This window comes from Globicephala melas, chromosome 7 (genome assembly GCF_963455315.2).
Source record: "Globicephala melas chromosome 7, mGloMel1.2, whole genome shotgun sequence".
Classification (NCBI taxonomy): Eukaryota; Metazoa; Chordata; class Mammalia; order Artiodactyla; family Delphinidae; genus Globicephala; species Globicephala melas.
The window spans coordinates 46,972,786-46,992,410 of NC_083320.1; the positions used below are offsets into that span (position 1 = coordinate 46,972,786).

At 40.2% G+C, this 19,625-nt stretch overlaps 1 protein-coding gene across 2 annotated transcripts in view; it reads right to left on the reverse strand.

Annotated features, from left to right (window-relative positions):
* ITGAV (integrin subunit alpha V) overlaps positions 1–18,944 on the reverse strand; it is an 86,646-nt gene extending 67,702 nt beyond the window's left edge. The window contains exons 1-2 of one of the 2 annotated variants that reach the window (XM_030850173.3): positions 18,500–18,944; positions 8,459–8,589 (exon numbers count right to left, since the gene is read on the reverse strand). In XM_030850173.3, the coding sequence (XP_030706033.1) occupies positions 8,459–8,589; positions 18,500–18,684 (316 nt within the window). In that variant the 5' untranslated portion in view covers positions 18,685–18,944. The remainder of the gene's footprint in view (positions 1–8,458; positions 8,590–18,499) is intronic. The other variant, XM_030850182.3, reaches the window with a different exon arrangement.
* Between the last annotated feature and the right edge of the window lie 681 nt (positions 18,945–19,625).

Genomic DNA, 19,625 nt, shown 5'->3' on the forward strand with positions numbered 1-19,625 from the left:
AAGAGCTGTACTTAGTGCACTGACAGCCTGTATAGCAGAACCTGATCTAAAAGGAAGAAGAAGGAAATGGGAAAGGACATTGATAATATACTATTTAACGCCAAGCATTTATAGTATCTCCAAAAAGTACCTTACTCTAAAAAATTTTATGGTGATCCTGGAGCTAGCTGAAGTTTGTTCTTTTTACAGGAAGGGATAAAGTCATTATTCTGTTTTTTCTAAAGAGAAATAGCCCAAGAAACAAATGAGCCTAGAGCAGTACTTCAAACAGTTACAAACTTCAAATGTTGATGCAACAACTATCAGGAAGTCTTCTCGGGGCTCAGCTAAACTTTCAGACTCACAAAACTACCAAAGGCCACACACAGCACCAATCTATTTAGAGGCTATAGTACAGAACCAGGCATAACCTCCCCGATGAGAGTCCTTACATGAACTTCCCTGTGCAGCAGTACACACAGCTGTCCAGAGCTCTTCTCTTTGCCTCATCAGGAGACAGCTCAGGTATGAAGAAACTAGATGTGGTGGGTACAGCAGCTACCCATGCTTCAAAGCCTCCTGCCCCATTGGAATGGTATCTCTTGTAATGACCCCATAGCCAGAGCTTCCAGCGTTCCCGCAAAGGACATGCCAGTTGTAAGAGTCACTGAACTCAGGGAACTCCAAAGCTATGGCTTCCCCATCAGGTATTTATTAGTCTGTTTACAGTTTCTCCCAGTCTAAATGCAATATACCAACCAGGGGCTTATTCTTAGCATAAGCAATGATACCTAGTCACTTAGCCACTCAGGACCCAGTAAAACAGAACAAGAAACTTAACAGAAGATCGAGTTGGCATACAGAATAGGAAAGAGTTTTAATGACCATTTTCCAAAAGCTGACTACTGATAATTTTACTCAACTTTAATATCCCTACGTGTATTATTCAGTTAGGCTGCATTACACTATAGTAACAAGCATCCCCAATAACTATTAGTCAAAAATAACAAAGGATTATTTTATATACATACATTGTGGGTCAGTAAGAGTCTAACCTTTATGTCTTCCTCACTCAGGGACCCAGGCTGAGGGAGGTTCTATTATTTACACTATCACTACTCACTATGGCATCTGGTAAGAGAAGAAGCAGAACAATGCCCCAACTCCTAAACACCTCCACCCATCAATGACACACTTCTGCTCATGTTTCATTGGCTAGCAAAAGTCACAGGGGCTTACCGAAATTCGAGGTTATTCCCAGAAATATGATACTAATGAACAGTTGTAATATCTACCATATCATGTAAGAGATAATTTAAATAAAATAATTTTATAAATTTTACTTCCCAAATATTAAAAACATGAGGATGGAGCCCTTTTAAGCACTAAAGTCTCCTCTGGATTCAGAAACACAATAAAGTAGAGAAAATAAGCTAACTAATTGAAACTTTTCATGATCACCCTGGGAATGTAGTACAGCTGTGGAAAGGTAGGTAATTTTCCCAAGGTAACACTGGAAGAACGGCAGAGTCTGGATTTGAACCCAGGCCTGTGTGACTCCATGGCCTATTTCTTTTTCATGACACAACAATGCATAGCAAATATGGATGGAGTGAATGAAGAAAGAAGAGTTAAAGGGTAAACTCCACAAGAGTATCAAGAAGGTTAGGGGGCAGGGAACTATATTCAATATCCTGTGACAAACCATAATGGAAAAGAATATGAAAAAGAATACATACATATGTATAACTGGGTCACTTTGCTGTACAGAAGAAATTAACACAATATTGTAAATCAACTATACTTCAATAAAATTTTTTTAAAAAGGTTAGGAGGAGTAAGGGGACAAGGTATCAATAGTTTCAGACAGGCAAAGAGTGGAGACATTAAATATGGAAGGAATGAAGAGTGAGGCGAATTATAAGAGAGAGGTTCAATAAGATGAGGGATCAAGTCTCCACTGAAGGAGGCTGCCACCAGCGATTGCAGTTCGGGCCACTGCTGGGCTGGGCTTAGGGAGCTGCCAGATTGAAATGGCTGAGCATGGGAAGTGATGAAGAGAGGCACCGTGTTCAATACCCTGCTTGTGAAGAAAAGGAGAAAGGAAAATGGCTAAAAGAAGACACATGCTCAAGGGAAAGCTGTTTTGATTAGTTTTCCAGGTAGGAAAAAATTAACCATGTTTGAAAGTTCAAAAAAAAAAAAAAAAAAAGGGAGCAGGGGAAGAGCAGGAACATAGAGTTAAATGAGAAGGTTCCTGAGAAGGGAGAAGTAATAAAAATATAAAACAGCTTGGGCTTCCCTGGTGGCACAGTGGTTGAGAGTCCGCCTGCCAATGCAGGGGACATGGGTTCGTGCCCCGGTCTGGGAAGATCCCATATGCCGCGGAGTGGCTGGGCCCATGGGCCATGGCCGCTGGGCCTGCGCATCCGGAGCCTGTGCTCCGCAATGGGAGAGGCTGCAGCAGTGAGAGGTCCGCGTACCGCAAAAAAAAAACAAGAAACAAAACAAAAAAAACCCCAGCTTATACTAAGTGAGCCATGACAGTGTGCCCAGTCCCTACACTAAGCACTTTACATGTCTTAACACATGTAAATCAACTCATTCCATTTAATGCATTCCTATGGAGCAGGGCTGATGCCTCAGTCAGGGAGAGGGTAGTAACCTGTTAGTAACTTGTGCAAGTTAAACCGCTGTAAACTACAGGGCTGGGGCTTGAGTCCCAGGCAGTTTGCCTTCAGAAACCACATTTATCCACTCAGCTACTGTCTCCCAACACAAGACAGGGGCGAGGGAGAGAAAGAGGGAAAAGCCACTATTCTCCCTCGAGATAACGGAGAAGATAAAAGGCATCAGTGGGGCAGAGATGTTTATGTGTTTGGGCTCAGATGGGACAGAGGTGTGAGAAAAGTTCAGGTGGATTCTGTAAGTTGTAAGCATTTCTTCCACAGTCAAGACACAGTCTAATGGTGCTGTGTCCAGATATATGTACATGCTCATGACTAGATTATTGAAAACTATATTCTCCTTTTTTCTTAAATTCAAACACTATTTGGATAAAAATTCCAATGTAAAAAATGCAGTCAATTTGTATATTCTTTTCATAAGAGAAGTCTCAGAGGTTATACAAAATGATTAAGAGAAATATCATAAGCAAGGACAAAAAGAGAATACAACAAAAAATCCGTATTTGTAAACATATAATGAAAGGACTTTAGTTATTTCCTCACTATAGAAAAAGCTCTTATGATTCATTCATCCATCTATTCAATTTATTGGGTACCACTTGTGCCAGGCACCAGGCATTGTTCTAGGCCCTGGGATTTCAGCAGTGAACAAAACAGATAAAAACTATCCCGGTGGAATACATATCCTAATTGAAAGAAAGAGGCATTAACTAAAAATAAATAACTTCTATAGCAATGTGAGTACTAAGGAAAAAATAAAGCTGAAAAGTGGATGGAAGCACAAAGTGGGAAAAGGGGAACTGGCATTTTAAATAAGCTGGTCAGAGCATTACTAAGAAGATAACACTTGAGCAATTCCCACAGGAGGTGGTGGAGGGGCACCCAATGTACACTGCCTCCAGTGTACATCAATGCTCCAGGCAGCGGGAACAGTCCAGGGGAAGGTGAGGTGGAAATGTGCCTACTGTTCACAAGCCATTGCAAGGAGCTCCAGTGAGGCTGGAAGAGCATGAAGAAGGGGAGAACACTAGAAGATGAAGGTAAAGATAGAAATGGTGGGCTGGAATACTCAGTCCTCTCGGCTACTGCAGGACAGATGGGGAGACATTAGTGGAATCTGAACGGGAGTGTCATAATCTGAATATTTTAAAAGAATCACTCTCGCTGCTCTAGAGAACAAACAGCAGGGGGTACCCAGGGCAGAATCGGGGAGAACTGCGAGGGGGGTGCCGGCTCTCTTCCCTCTGCCCCTCCAGGTCTCCTCTCCACCGTTCCCCACCCTGCTCTTTGCCCACGACGCTGACCAGTGTGAACTCATGGGCAGCCGGGCACGCTGGCTCCCACTTGGATTCAGCCAGTGGGGAGCACGCACAGAGATGAAAGGGAGGAAGGAGAGTGAGGCCAGGGTTTTATTCCCGTGTTCTTTCCAGTCACCTTGGGCTGGCTACTGTCCTCTGACAAAAGCCACAGTTCCCTCACGTGGCTCGCCCCACTGCCTGGATTCTGGTAACTGCTCCCTTCCCTTTCTCCCTTCAGGCTTAGAGGCCAAATTTTAACTAGTGCCCACTTACTTTGTAAATAGTCCCCTTACTAAAAGCTCCTCAAACTATCCCAATTTAAGTGTGCCATCTCTTTCCTTTACTAATTCAGGAGCCCAGGGCAACAGTCCAGGTGAAAGACAATTGTGGCTTGAACTAGGATGTTAGCAGCAGAAGGACAAAGAAGCAGTTAGACTATGACTTGCTGAGATTTTATGTCAAGCACGACTCCAAATTTTGGCCTAACTAACCAAAAGGATGGAGTGCCATCAACTGAGATTCATTTTTTTTAATCCACTAATCAACAGAAAATATGTGCAAATATATTAAAAGTGGCTCAGAGGAAAAGGAATACTATGGCTTACAGACAAATGCAAAGGTGATTAGTCTTACTGTTAATTAAAGGAATACAAATTAATATAAAATAATATAATAATATAGTACATATATAAATTATACATATATAATACATAGAATAATGATATGATATATAATATAAAATTGACAAAGATAAAAAATATGGTGATAAATGGTATTGGCATGGATGTCAGAAAACACTGGAGGGGTGTAAACTTCTGTGAAAAATAATTTGCAATTTCTATCAAAACAATACATATACTTTTTTTTCATTGAAGTATAGCTGATTTACAATGTTGTGCCAATCTCTACTATACAGCAAAGTGACTCAGTTCTACACATGTAGACATTCCTTTTTTTATATTCTTTCCCATTATGGTTTATCACAGGATAACGAATACAGTTCCCTGTGTTATACAGTAGGGCCTTGTTGTTTATACATCCTATATATAACAGTTTACACCTGCTAATCCCACACTCCCAGTCCTTCCCTCCCCCAGCCCCCTCGGCAACCACAAGTCTGTTCTCTATGTCTATGAGTCTGTTTCTGTTTTGTAGATAGGTTCATTTGTGCCATATTTTAAATTCCACCTAAAAGTGACATCATATGGTGTTGGTCTTTCTCCTTCTGACTTACTTCACTTAGTATCATAATCTCTAGTTGCATCCATGTTGCTGCAAATGTTATTATTTCATTCTTTTTCATGGCTGAGTAGTATTCCATTGCATATATGTACCACATCTTCTTTATCCATTCATCTGTTGATGGACATTTAGGTTGTTTCCATGTTTTGGCTATTGAGAATAGTACTGCTATGCACGTGGGGGGTTGTATCTTTTTGAATTAAAGTTTTGTCCAGGTATATGCCCAGGAGTGGGATTGCTGGATCATATGGTAATTCAATTTTTAGTTTTCTGAGGAACCTCCACACTGCTTTCCATAGTGGTTGCACCAACTTACATTCCCACCATCAGTGTAGGAGGTTTCCCTTTTCTCCACAGCCTCTCCACCATTTGTTATTTGTAGACTTTTTAATGATGGCCAATCTGATCAGTGTGAGGTGGTACCTCATTGCAGTTTTGATTTGCATTTCTCTAATAATTAGTAATACTGAGCATCTTTTCATGTGCCCACTGGCCATCTGTATATCTTCTCTGGAGAAATGTCTATTAAGGTCTTCTGTCCATTTTTCAATTGGGTTGTTTTTATTGTTGTTGTTGAGCTGTATGAGCCGTTTGTATATTTTGGAGATTAGGCCCTTGTCGTCACATCATTTGCAAATATTCTCTCCCATTCCATAGGTTGTCTTTTTGTTTTTTTTATGGTTTCCTTTGCTATGCAAAAGCTTGTAAGTTTGATTACGTCCCATTTGTTTATTTTTGTTTTTATCTATATTGCCTTGGGAGACTGACCTAAGAAAACACTGGTACGATTTACATAAGAGAATGTTTTGCCTATGCTCTCTTCTAGGGGTTTTATGGTGTCTTGTCTTATGTTTAAGTCTTTAAGCCATTTTGAGTTTATTTTTGTGCATGGTTTGAGGGTGTGTTTTAACTTCATTGATTTACATGCAGCTGTCCAACTTTCTCAGCACGACTTGCTGAAGAGACTGTCTTTTTCCCATTTTACATTCTTGCCACCTTTGTCGAAGATTAATTGACTGTAGGTGTGTGGGTTTATTTCTGGGCTCTCTATTCTGTTCCATTGATCCATGTCTGTTTTTGTACCAATACCACACTGTTTTGATTACTGTAGCTTTGTAGTATTAAAACAATACATATACTTTGATCTAAAAATCCTGCTAGGACTTTATCATACATATTCACACACTTGCACAAATACCTGTGTATAAGATTTTCACTATAGCAGTGTTTAAAATTACAAAAAAACAGAAACAATCTAAATGTCCATCAACAGGAAATATGAGTTAAATAATTTAGGCTATATATACTATAAAACAGAATACTATCAGTGGTTTTCAAAGAATGAGGTAAATCTATATATGTCTACGAGAGATTATATTGGGCAGGGAGGGGCGGGGGGCTGAGTCAGGTAGCTAATAGTAATATTTAGTATATTCCTATTTGTGAGTTGTTTTTTTTTAAGGATATACAGATATATAGGAATAAGAAAATTCTAGGAAGATCAAAGAAACTATTTAAAGTGATTGCCTCTAAGCAGGCTAATGTGAGCAAGTCCTATTTTTTCACTGTCTACCCTCTTGGACTGTCTGAAATTTTTTCAATAAAAATAATACTAAAGCCAAATTTCAAAAAAGACCAGTAATAAATTATCTGGCACTGCACAAAACCTGTGGTGTTGAATACAGAAATATATCTGAACAGTTCAACATTTTTTTATTAGTGTTCACATGTTGTTAGAAGATATAAATGCCCTGACCCATAATATCCTGAATCCCAGGTATATTTCTCCATTTGTGGTAAAACTGAGCCTATTTACATACTCTTGGGGTTTTCCAAATGCCAGTCATATATGGAAAAAACAAGAAAGTTTAATGTAGATAGTTTCAAATGGAAAAAAGCAAACATGTGACCCAATCCCTATGAAGAACTGGCTTAACGACACTCATTTTGGTACTGGTCATGATATCAAATGTAACAGTCCACAACATGATTTCTGTTTCACTGGTATTATAATTCCCAGAATGAATATGTTTTAGAACCAGCAGGAAATAACAATATGGAAAAAAATATTAATTTTCTTCAGGCTTATCTTAAAATATTTTGTCAAAGCCAGCAAATCAAAACTGGTAAAAAAATTTTGCAGAACTATTGTACCAGAAGAATGTCACACTATTTCTTTGAGGAGTCTCTAAATTTTCACATATGTGGATAAATATATCAATACAAATGTATACAGGATTATGTATATTTTATTTTACTGATGTAAATGTATAACTTATTTCTTATTTGTCATCTTCCTTATGCTATTTTCCTCCTTACCACCACAATCTGACACTTGAATTTGTCTCTGTTAGATAAAAATTTAATGTTATCAGAACCATAGCATATTATTTTCCCAATAAATTTTGGATAAGAATTTGTTTTTTAAGTCAGCCAAATCTACTTGAATACAAAATATTCCTCAACTGGTTTTGACGGCACAACCCAAGACTTTAGATTATTTCACGATTAAGGAGTCAGTGAGTCAATTTTGCTGACAAGAGAAAGGACAAAAGCCTTTCTCAGAAGAGGTGCAAAAACATTTTAACAGATTTTCCCCAGACTTCTGCAGATTGACATTATCAGGGAAGTTGAAGACATCCAAAGCAGTGTGGAAACACAATATATTTTTAAGGCTTTTATATGCCACAAAACTGTACAAAAAAATCATATAATAAGTCATTTGTCTTTATATAACTTTCTCTGGGGATCTGAAGTGCTTATACATATTATTTCACTAAATTGTTACATTTAAGCTAAAGCAAGTACTTTCAAAAATTAAATCATATTTTGAAACATATCAAATGGGGAGGGACTTCCCTGGTGGTGCAGTGGTTAACAATCTGCCTGCCAATGCAGGGGACACGGGTTCGAGCCCTGGTCTGGGAAGATCCCACATGCTGCGGAGCGACTAAGCCCGTGCGCCACAACTACTGAGCCTGTGCTCTAGAGCCCGTGAGCCACAACTACTGAGCCCACGTGCCACAACTACTGAAGCCCACAAGCCTAGAGCCTGTGCTCCACAACAAGAGAAGCCACTGCAATGAGAAGCCCGCGCACCGCACCACAACGAAGACCCAACACAGCCAAAAATAAATAAATAAATAAGTTTATTAAAAAAATAAAATTCTATTCAAATGGGGAAAGGCAAAGGTAGGTGGAAAATATCAAATAACAGAAATTAAGAAAAGGGACCACGGCATCAACATTTACCTGTCGCATCAAATTCAATTGGCTGGCACCCACGGTGAGAAGACCAGTCACACTTGAGGACTTGCCCCCCTTCCACGATCCCAGGCTGGGTAGTGTTTGCTTTGGGAGCTCCCACCAGAAGAAACATCCTGCTAAAATACAAAAGGCAAGACAAAGACTTTAAGTGGCAAAAGCATAAATAATATCTTATGACTTAGGAAGAGCAATCATTCTCTTGATTTTATCCACAAATATTCTTTAAAAAACACTCACTGAGAGCATAATCCACCTTCATTATTCACTTGGTGCTCTTTTACATACATACATTATTCAATATAGTTTACTCATCCTAGTAACACATTATAAGGCAACTTCAGGGTTATATGTCATTTAAAAATTTATGCTGGCCAAACTGTACACTTTGAATAGGTACAGTTTATTATATGTCAATTATAGCTCAATTAATTTGTTTAAAATGTATGCTGGCTAGAGACACGGACATTTCTCTTGATTTTTGTTTTTTTTGTGTGTGATTTTCTGTACACTTTCCATATCCTGAATAATGAACAAAAAAAAAATGATTCTAAATAAATGGTTCTAAAGTATGGTAATTTTAAATATTATCATTTTTCCATTGGGAAAACTTATCTTGTTCTAAAACTACATACTTCAATTTTTTTTTAATAGTGACTAACGAATGTCTTTTTTCACTGGATTAATCTAATCAATTCCTGGTCAAAGAATAGAAGCACTATTCAATTTCTTAACAGGATAAAATTAGCAAAAGACAAAATAATCAGGAGTCAGATTTTTAAGTAAAAGAGATCTTTTCTTTAGTTGTTTCTATTCATTCAGAAAAAAAATATGGATTGAGTGTCTCCTCTACTAAGGCACAGATATGGACACTAGAGAAACGAGGATGAATAAGACAATCTTGGTTCCTGCTCTCAGTGGAGCTTACATTCCCTTTGGGAAGAAATCCAGAAACTTGCCAAGAAAATTAGTCACTGTTACAAGTGCTACGAAAGAACCAACAATTGGCTGAGAGGTATTATTTGGGAACAAGGAGAAGAGACCTTCTTTAGATTAAGGGAAGTTACCTCTAAGGAATGGAGGGGAGACACTTCCTTTGGATAAAGGGATGTCTAAGGAAGTTGTCTTTAAAGAACAGGGAGAAGAGACCTCTTTCAGATAAAGCAGCAAAGGGATTTACCTCTAAGTAAATTGAGATGTACGGGATTAGAAGAAGGTCGCCAAGGAGTGTCTGTGTGTTGGGAGTGAGGGGCTAAGTGAGTGGGATGGAGAGGTGGATGGGAGGGCCCCAGGCAGAGGTACAAAGACTCAAGGCAGGAAAGAGCTTAGTCTCCAAGAGTTACAAGGAAAGAGGTGTGGCTAAAGGAGAGCAAGCTGGGAATGGCACAAGATAAAACTGCGGAGCTTGGCAAGAGCTAAATCACACAAGGTCCTTTAGCCAGGTAAAACTTTTGGATTTTATCATAAGGTCCACGTGAAGCTTCTGAATGTTTTTTAAAGCAAGGGAATGACATAATCTAATAAAGAAAATGAAATGTGGCACCTTATGGGGAAAGTATTAAGGGGGAGGGGGGGCAAAAATGAAACAAGAAAAGCGAGAGACTTTGAGCACCTGAGGGAGGAGGTGACGGTAAACTAGGCTGGGAGGACAGATGGAGAAGGAGATGGACGGGCAGATTTGGGAAATATCTGGAGTAGAATGAACGGGAACAGCTGGAGGCTTGAATGTGGTAGCAAGGGAAGATTAGAATAAAGCACGTCACCTAGGTTTCTTTCTGGAGTGCAGGGATGGGAGAACCACTTACTGTGCTAGAAAAGCCCAGAGAGTAGGGAAGCAGAAGGCAGACTAAGTACTTACAGGAAAACCAAGAGTTCAGTTCCTAACATGTTAGCTTGAAATACCTGTGAGACACCTAATTGGTGGTCTGTTGCTCTGAGGAGAGTTCTGCCCTTAGAGATAACGTGTTGAGAATGTCAACTTGGAACGGATGGGTTCACACAGGGAGAGGCTTCAGAGAGAAGTGGAAAGAGAGGAAGCAACAACATTTAAGTCAGAGAAAGAGGATAGAGTAAAAGAGGCTGAGAAGAAGCTAACTGAAATATAGGAGAAGAAAACAGGATACAGATAGACAAAGAAGGCCCTCAATAAATGCTGTCACCATTATCATTTCACTTCCTTGTTAAACACTAAGCCACTTACATTCTTCTGGCAAAGAAAATACTCATAATTGCTTTTCACTTTTTTGTGAAGTTATGAACAAACCTACATCTTAAATATGGAATGCTTTCATTTTAACTTTTATTTATCAATTTCATTTCTTCTGGATGTATCTGCTAAATCATATTTAGACCAGTCAAAAGATGGCTGCATGAAATGCTGGAACCCTGTTTTCGTACACTTATCTTAAAACTCCATGCTCAAGATAAAGACAAAACTCCCAACCAAACCACACCCTGTTTAATAAAGCTTTATGCAGTCATAGTTGGCATCAGTAAAACACCAATGCTGGCTCTTTCTCCTCACAGCCAACTTAGTTTTCATTCAGCAAGAAATATTATAAAGCTGACTAAGAGAGCCCTCAGCCCCCATGAATAAGAGAGCAGCTAAGTATCATTATGCCCTCCTTTTCTACAGCAGAGCTGGTTAACAGCTAAATTATACACACACACACATATATGAAATTTACCTTTTTCAACAGGTCAAAAATTTGGCCACAAAATCACAAAACTGCCCCTCCCCATCTGGATTAAATGATGTTTTAGTACATGATAGGCAAAAAAAAATATTTCAGATAAGTATACTTTTCAGGTCTACATCTGAAGAGGCATAGGCTCATTCCTGCAATAGCCCTAATAAGGGTAATACGAGCACAGGTATGTGTATGATTTTCATATTGTGGATAATGGCCAGTTCCAGGAGATCAGGACAGGAGCTGATTCTCAGAATTTGCCTAGAAACCTACAAGCAAACTCATTTCTGGACTGTCCTCACATGGCACACTACAGAATCTTTAATACTTTTTTATCAAAGCACTTCTTCCTACCTTATGATAAACTGCTTCCTTGAATGGAGGGGACCCTCCGTCATCTTTGTGCTGCCACATAACAAGCACTCAAGAAAAGCTTTTTAAATTGACAACTGAGTAGCAAGTAAATTTGATAGTTATAAGTCTCAATCAAAACAGCCATACATAAAAAGCCATCTCCACTATCACCAACCCCTGTAGAATGCAGAAATCATCCTCTAATAAACATCTGATTATTTAAATTATCCTCAAAATAATTTCTTTCTGTAACGTTTCTCTTCTTAATTTTGGATTTCAGATACTTTCTTTACTTGGCACTAAAGACAGAGAGGGCTGGAAAGTTATTAGGGGACACAGACTTCAGCAAAGACAGAAAAAAGGGCGTCGAGGAGAGTTCTGAATGGAAACTGCACTCACTATTGGCAGCACAGAGCTCTAGTTCCTTGGATAGGATCAGGAACAAGACTGCTGCTTTTCATCAGACCATTTGCACATTATAGGCATGAAATGATGGTAATTAGATGTACTAATATGGGTGTTCATCAAGTTTTCCTAAGCATATCTTCATGTGCAGTCTTGCACATTGGTGAAATGCCACAGAAATGGTAGAATAATATAAAAGGAATGTGTGAGCATTCTCAGTTTCTAAGTGCTAGGTTAATGAGGGGAAAAAGCTGAGAAATAAAGTTCTTTGTGCAAAGTGTCAACATGATATTTAAGTTCCTTTTAAGAGTGTTATAGAAAGTTTTAAAAGAGAAAAATGGAGAGATAAAGACAGTAAGACTGCCTTAGACAAATGTTAAGTCCTAAGAGGGAGGTGTGGAGAGAAAAATTAAGTATTTGTAGAGATTAAAGGGTACCGAATGGTGAAAGATGCTATATGAGAAAATTAAGGACTATAAAAGCAACACATATTACAGAAAACAAAAGCCTGTTAATGTGTCGGGAGGGTGAATTTTATGTCTTGTGTCTTTCTGCCACAATAACAAAAAACAGCCTGTTAATGAAACGCCTTACAAAAATATTAAATCGTTACGACTTGAAGTTCATCTAGGAATGTCTAATGAATGTCTACAACAGCTTAATTAAAGTAAAAGAAGTGACAGACCACAAAAAATTTCGCAATATAAGCAGCATTGTCTAATGGGCAGTTTGGGGCTAAAGGTTCCAGTCACCATATAAATCAATTGAGAAAGTCACTTTAAATCTCTGAGCCTCAGTTTCCTGTTCTATTGAATGGAAATAACAATGCCCACTATAATTACTTAAAAAAGAAAATTTCTGAATGTGGATAGTTTAGATAAAAGTAAACTTAGAAAATGTGAACGCATCATAAAAATACAAGATGATGACAGCAGAACTAAAAACAATAAAATACTCCTTAATAAAGTAGGAATAAAAGTTAAAATCTGTTTTCAAGGGCCATTAATTAACCCAAACGCAAGCTCTCAAGAGAGAAAAAAAAAGGATAGGTAATAGTTGGCTTGCAACATTTCCTGACAATGGTGGAGAGTTGGGGAAGATACACAGAGTTAGCTGAGGCTGACAGAGATTTCTCTGGTAAGCAGCAAAAATCTGAAGCTGAGCAACTTAGTTTCATATGCTTGCAACTTCCTCCTGACAGAATCCATCTCCCTTCCAAAAAGTTTGCCCAAGAACAGTATCAGGATCCCCATCCTCACCATTCTTTTTATTATTTATTTATTTATTTATTTTTGCGGTACTAGGGCCTCTCACTGCTGTGGCCTCTCCCGTTGCGGAGCACAGGCTCTGGACGCGCAGGCTCAGTGGCCATGGCTCACGGGCCCAGCCGCTCAGCGGCGCGTGGGATCTTCCCGGACCGGGGCACGAACCCATGTCCCTTGCATCAGCAGGCGGACTCTCAACCACTGCGCCACCAGGGAAGCCCCTCACCATTCTTTTTAAATGACTCGAATCATTTTCATTAAATGACTTTAAAATTAAGGTTTACATATATGAGCAAGCCATTAATATCATGCCAAGAAATTCTGAAAGATAAAGAGTAGCAATGTGTGTTTGGGGGAAGAGGGGTAAGAGAAGAAGAAAGAGGGAGGGAGGGAAAGTGGGGGAGAAGGGAGAGAGGGAGGGACAGAACGATGGAGGGAGCGGAGCAAGGGCAAGGGAGGGAGAAGGAGAGAAGAAAGGGGAGGTAGTAACGGAGAGGGGGAGGAAGGGGAAGAGGATGGGAGAGACGAGAGGATTCGAGAAGCCAACCAGGAGGATGCCCTTCGGATGCACTTTCAATCCAAAGTGTACTTTAAGGGCAGCTGCTTCAGGGAACATGACCTTGACTACCAAGGAGAGACAACCAGCCAAACAATGACAAGTACATTTTTTAAACTCTCCAAATGAACTAAGTTATTTGGCTGCTTTCAGCACTGACTTTTCGAAGATAAAGCATGGTTAATATATTTTGGCTGACTCTGGCTGACCAGTGAGGCTTCACCAAAAGGAACTTCTGAAAAATTATCATATACGTATATAGAAAGAAACGTGTTACTGAATGTTACTTAAGAGCTATAATTCCAGTCTCATTTACCTTTCACTAAAAAAAAAAAAAAGCTACAGTCAACATTTATGTGATGTAAAACAGATGCATTAACTATAAATCCTATACATTTTCCTTTCTCTTCTATAATATCCTATAAACCTTGGGCCTTAAGCAGGAGAAATCAACATAGGATTTGCCTTCTAAATATATAATGTGATAGAATCTATGCATATATATTATTTATGATAAGAAAAAAGAACCAGGGGCTTCCCTGGTGGTGCGGTGGTTAAGAATCCGCATGCCAATGCAGGGGACACAGGTTCGAGCCCTGGTCCCTGGTCCGGGAAGAACCCACATGCCACGGAGCAACTAAGCCTGTGCGCCACAACTACTGAGCCTGCGCTCTAGAGCCTGCGAGCCACAACTACTGAGCCCACGAGCCACAACTACTGAAGCCCGTGCGCCTTGACCCTGTGCTCCACAACAAGAGAAGCCACCACAATGAGAAGCCCGGCACCGCAACTAAGAGAAGCCCCCGCTCTCCACAACTTGAGAAAGCCCGCGCGTAGCAAAGAAGACCCAACGCAGGCAAAAATAAATAAATAAATTTTTTAAAAAAAGAAAGAAGAACCAATATAGCCAGAGCCACAGTAAAATAAGCTGGTGTCGCTTTGTAAAGGGTTGTGAAGATGGTTACAAAGGTGAAGAGAGAAACGGGACATAAGCTTTTAAAAGTAGATGCAGACTTTTAAAAGTAGATGCAGAAGCCCGCGCACCGCAAGGAAGAGTAGCCCCCGCTCGCTGCAACTAGAGAAAGCCGCACCCAGCAACAAAGCCCCAATGCAGCCAAAAATAAATAATAAATAAATTAATAATAATAAAAAAAAGAAACATTAACAAGGAAGAATTTCTAGGATCTTCTGCCTGGTGACTAATCACTGACTAATATTAGGGGTGTCCAGTAGGAGAGACAAAGAAAAATAGAAAATGAGAGGGAGGAATATGAAATTATTTGCAGGGCGACAGAGAAAATGATGGTACCATTAATAGAAACAGAGGTACAACTGACATCACTTGGTGAAAAAGAGTTCATTTTTTGTAAAATTCTTTCTACTCAAGAAGAAATGATCCACAGGCTGTTGAATATAAAGTTAGAGCTCTGCTTTTAGATCGAAGATGAAGCCAGGGCAGCAGTATGGTTTTAAAAGCTCTCCAAGTGTTGCAAATAGGAAGTTAGGATTGAGAACCATTGTATGTTCTGTGGGACCTTCTGCGACCAGGGCACACTCACCCACACCTTGTCTATGGGGTCATAGGACATGAAGTAACTGTAAATAAGGCTCCAACAGTGTTTAACAGGGGAAAAAGCAAGTCTTGTAATCCGGTGTTGCTCACTATAGCATTATTTTAAAATAAATATATATGTAAAATGAGAACTGTATAACATATCTTAAAAGTAAGAAAATTATTCATTTTCTTCTTAAAATTTTAAAATTTGAATACAAAAAATTAAATGTAATTTGAATTTCATTTCCTCTGCGTTTTGTTCCCATCTTTTCCCTTACCCCACACCATCCCACTCAAACAGCTAAAGGCTGCAAACTCTTCCGGCTTCAGTTTCCTGTTCTGTAAGAGTGAATTTATCTGCTTCCCTATTTCCCCTGCTGGTCTATGGTGTAGAGTAAAATGAGATATCACAAGTAAAAGTGCTTTGTAAATTATAAAATAGGTCAAGCAATGTAAGATATCATTATTATAACTAAGCCTAGGGTGTAATTTTTAATTTCTCCAATTATTCTCCACAAGAAAAACATGCCTTTACTTCTTGGCCTGTATACAGTATTTAAATTTTACGTTAAGTTTGGCAATATAGTCACCATAAATTAATTCATACAGGAAAAATAATAGGAAGTGCTAATGTTTTATTTTTCACAATTTTTTTCCTTTTTTAAGTATAGCTAATTTACAGTGTTGTGTTAGTTTCTGGTGTACAGCAAAGTGATTCAGTTATACACACATATTCATATAATATATATGTTCTTTTTCATATTCTTTTCCATTATAGTTTATTACAGGATATTGAATATAGTTTCCTGTGCTATACAGTAAATCCTTGTTGTTTATTTATTTTATATATAGTAGTTTGTATCTTCTAATCTCCAAATCCTAATTTATCCTCCCCCACCTTTCCTCTTTGGTAACCATAAGTTTGTTTTCTATATTTTTCAAATCATAATTTTTGTGACTTTTCACTTCAAACCTAAGACTCATTTCTGGAGGAATTTTATTGTGGAGTCACCTTAATGTTTTTGCTTAGTACTTTCTTTTTCCTTCTTTTTAATTAACATTGATTCATTAGTTTTCACAACAATATGGAGATAATTCAATAACAATTTTCTGTAACAAGAAACAAGAAAAATGAGACCGAAAACAGTTCTATAGCTTGCCAGAGGTATTTAGACACCTATAGAAACCGGAAGCAGCAGGAGACCTCATTACCCTTGCTTCCTCATTAATACTAGCACTCTTCCTTCAGAAGAAAGGAAACTTTAATTAGCACTTTTCTATTATGTGAATTTTTTTTCCCTTTAGAAGTTTATTATTACACCAAATAACAACAATAAATGCAGCTGGTAATATTGTAAATGGCATCCTCATGCACCCTGGATTCCAATGCGTGTTAACTTTAAAAGTACCCTTTTACAAAATTAAGCATAAGTTTGCATTAATCTTTGTTAAACCTGAAAAGCTCAGAAGTAGAAACCTTTGTTTACATATATTTTGGGGTTTTTTAATCTCAAAGTTGATTTATATTTTTTATCTTAGGCTATACCTAGACCTCACTAGTCTATCAGTAACAAAGTCACTGAAGAAAGTTTCAAAATCTTATAGGAAACCAAACCAAGTTCAATTTTACCTTACCATTAAAGGCCCACGTGGGAGGTCATGTAAACAAACCTGTGAGGTCATAGTATATTCAACAACTACAATGACTAATCACCAATTAGCCATCCAGCCTCGCAACCAAAAATAGGAAATATGCTAACAGTTCAGTATTACTGCATTTTCCATAGTAAAAACACTTAAAGTTTATCATTTTGTCATGTGTCTTTACACTACAGAACTCAGAGGGTTGCCACCGAATCAAGAGCAACATTTGCAAACCACTCCATCAATTTGTAAGTATTTAAGTGCTAACTCTGGCTACTCTAAGTACCAACTCTTGACAAAAGACAATATATATTTTCAAAATTATTAGAATTTCTGTAGAAATTAAATCCAAAACAGCACCCTTGGAAGCAACTAAAATCCTCTGCACTATAAAAGCATACATCCTGACGAATGTTGTAAGAGTCATGGAAAAATATTTAGATCATCCTCAAATTAGGCATGTATGAATAGGAAAAATAGTACTAAAAAGTAATGACCATTACAATTATCCTCCCTCTCCCCCCAAAAAAACCATACTTTAAAGTATAGAAAAAAATTAAGAACAAAAATACGTTGTTAAAATTTCTAAGAGCTTAGAAAGAACTCTAAGAACAGTTCTCCCTCTTGGAAACAAGATTTAAACATCAGAAGACATCCAGGGAACACATTAAATCAGTATTTCTAACGCTAAAAAAGGGGGTGGTGTGGTGAGAATGACGTCAGCGTTCGGTAAGGTCAGAGACAACTTTTAATCCAATAATGACAACAACTCTGTTCCAAATCCTGTGCAACGCGAAACGCTGGCAATTTGAAACATAACTGAATTCTTAAATACTACAGTATTCAAATGACCTTTAGTGAGTGAAAACTCAGCAAACATGCTTGTTCTTTCTGAACAATGACCTAAATAATGAATCACTATAAAAAGAACAGATGACACATCCAATTCATCTGTTCACCCTCAAATGTGCAAAGGTTTGACAGTCTCAGAGATAAGACACAATGAATTTACTACGACAGAATGGTCATTTTAGTCATCAGAATGTCTGGAAAAGGAGATGAGGAGAAACAGAATCAGACCGAGAGGAGTAAAGAATTGGGAAGGGCTTGTTTAGGAAGAGCGAAAAACACGGGTGTTTAAGTCTGTGAAGCCAAAAAACAAAAAGACTCCAGGGAAGGCTAACTAGTACGGGAGAAAAAGAAGTTCGGAAATTAAATTGACCAAGTCCCGGACACCGGCAAAGGCGGCGCGGTGTCCAGCCATACCAGCCTTTGTTGATTTCCGACTTTCCCCTAATTTCAAGCACAGGTCTGCTTCAAAGCGCTCCCTCTGAGGAGAGGAGAAGGGGGAACTGGGTGGTGGGAGGTGCGCGGGTTCACCTCCCCCAAGCATTTCATCCACCCAGAACCTAAATCGCCCAGTGGGGGGAGGGAGGGTTAGAGGAAACGGATAGAAAGGCGCCGGGATCTCTTGCAGAGATCTCTCCCTGTGGGAAATCGCAGGGTGGGTGCGCGCGATGGGGGAGGGGGCCGACTCCCCTTCCAAGTGCGGCCACTTACGAAGACGCGCTGGGTACGAAGAAATCAACCGCGAAGCCGAAGTAACTTCCCTCGGGGCCAGAGTACTCCGCAGGACTGTCCACATCTAGATTGAAGGCGCCGCAAAGAGGCAGCAGGAATCCGGGGAGAAGGAGAAGGAGGCGGCGGGGGCGAAGGCGCAGCCGCCGCCGCGGCAGGGAAGCCATCGCCGAAGTGCGCGCGGGGCGCCGAGCCCGGAGACGCGGCCACCCCGCCCGGAGCGCACGGTGCCCGCGGCCCGCCGCCTGCGCGCGCCGAAACTTGCCAGCTGCTCGCTTCCCGGCGAGTCCCGGACAGCGCCGGGGGAAGCAGGAGGGCTGAGCTCCCGAGCGGCCGCCCGGGAAGTGGGGCGCAGGGCGCGCGGGGCGGGGATAGCAGCGCGGGCGGCCCCTCGCCTCCCTCTCGCTCGGCCGCTCACCGCCGCGCCTCGGGCTCGGGACTGCTGGTCTGGGCGCCGCACCCCCAGCCAGAGCGCTGCCGCGGCCAGTGGGAGGAGGCAGAGCAGGAGGAGGAACCGCCCCGGAGGCTGAGCCAACGCGCAGGAGGAAGTGGGGGAAGAGAGTCGGCCTCGGCCTGGGACAAGTCGAGCGCACTTCCGCGCGCGCTGTCGTCTCCTGTCCCGAGAACAGACCTCCTGTACCGAGGCCCCAGACGCTCAGAGCCCTCTGGGAGCACTCCTGGACTAGGGCCTCAGACCCAGGACCGGGAGGAGGGAGGTGGCGGGGTGGGGGGAGATGCTTAAGCGTCCCAACCCGCCCGCGTCCAACAGAGCGCCAAGGGCACCCGAATGCCGCCGGCAACTCCTGTGCGACTTTTATTTAAAAGTGAGGAAAGCTTTATCCGTTTCTCGTGTTTCTGCTACTTAAAAGCCTCGCAGGCACTCACAACCGAAACTCTATAATTATGGTCGTTTTCCTCCCCACTCGAGCCCACACGCAAACACTGAACTTAATTATAAACTTTCAGAATGCTAGCACAGCCTCTTCCAGGCAAGTTGTATTAAAGCTGAACTTCAGCCGTCCACGAAAGGATGGGCAAGGCAAAGAATCAGCAGAAATCGTTTTAAATCACATCAGATTAGTCGAAACCTTATTCCTAGTTTATTAGG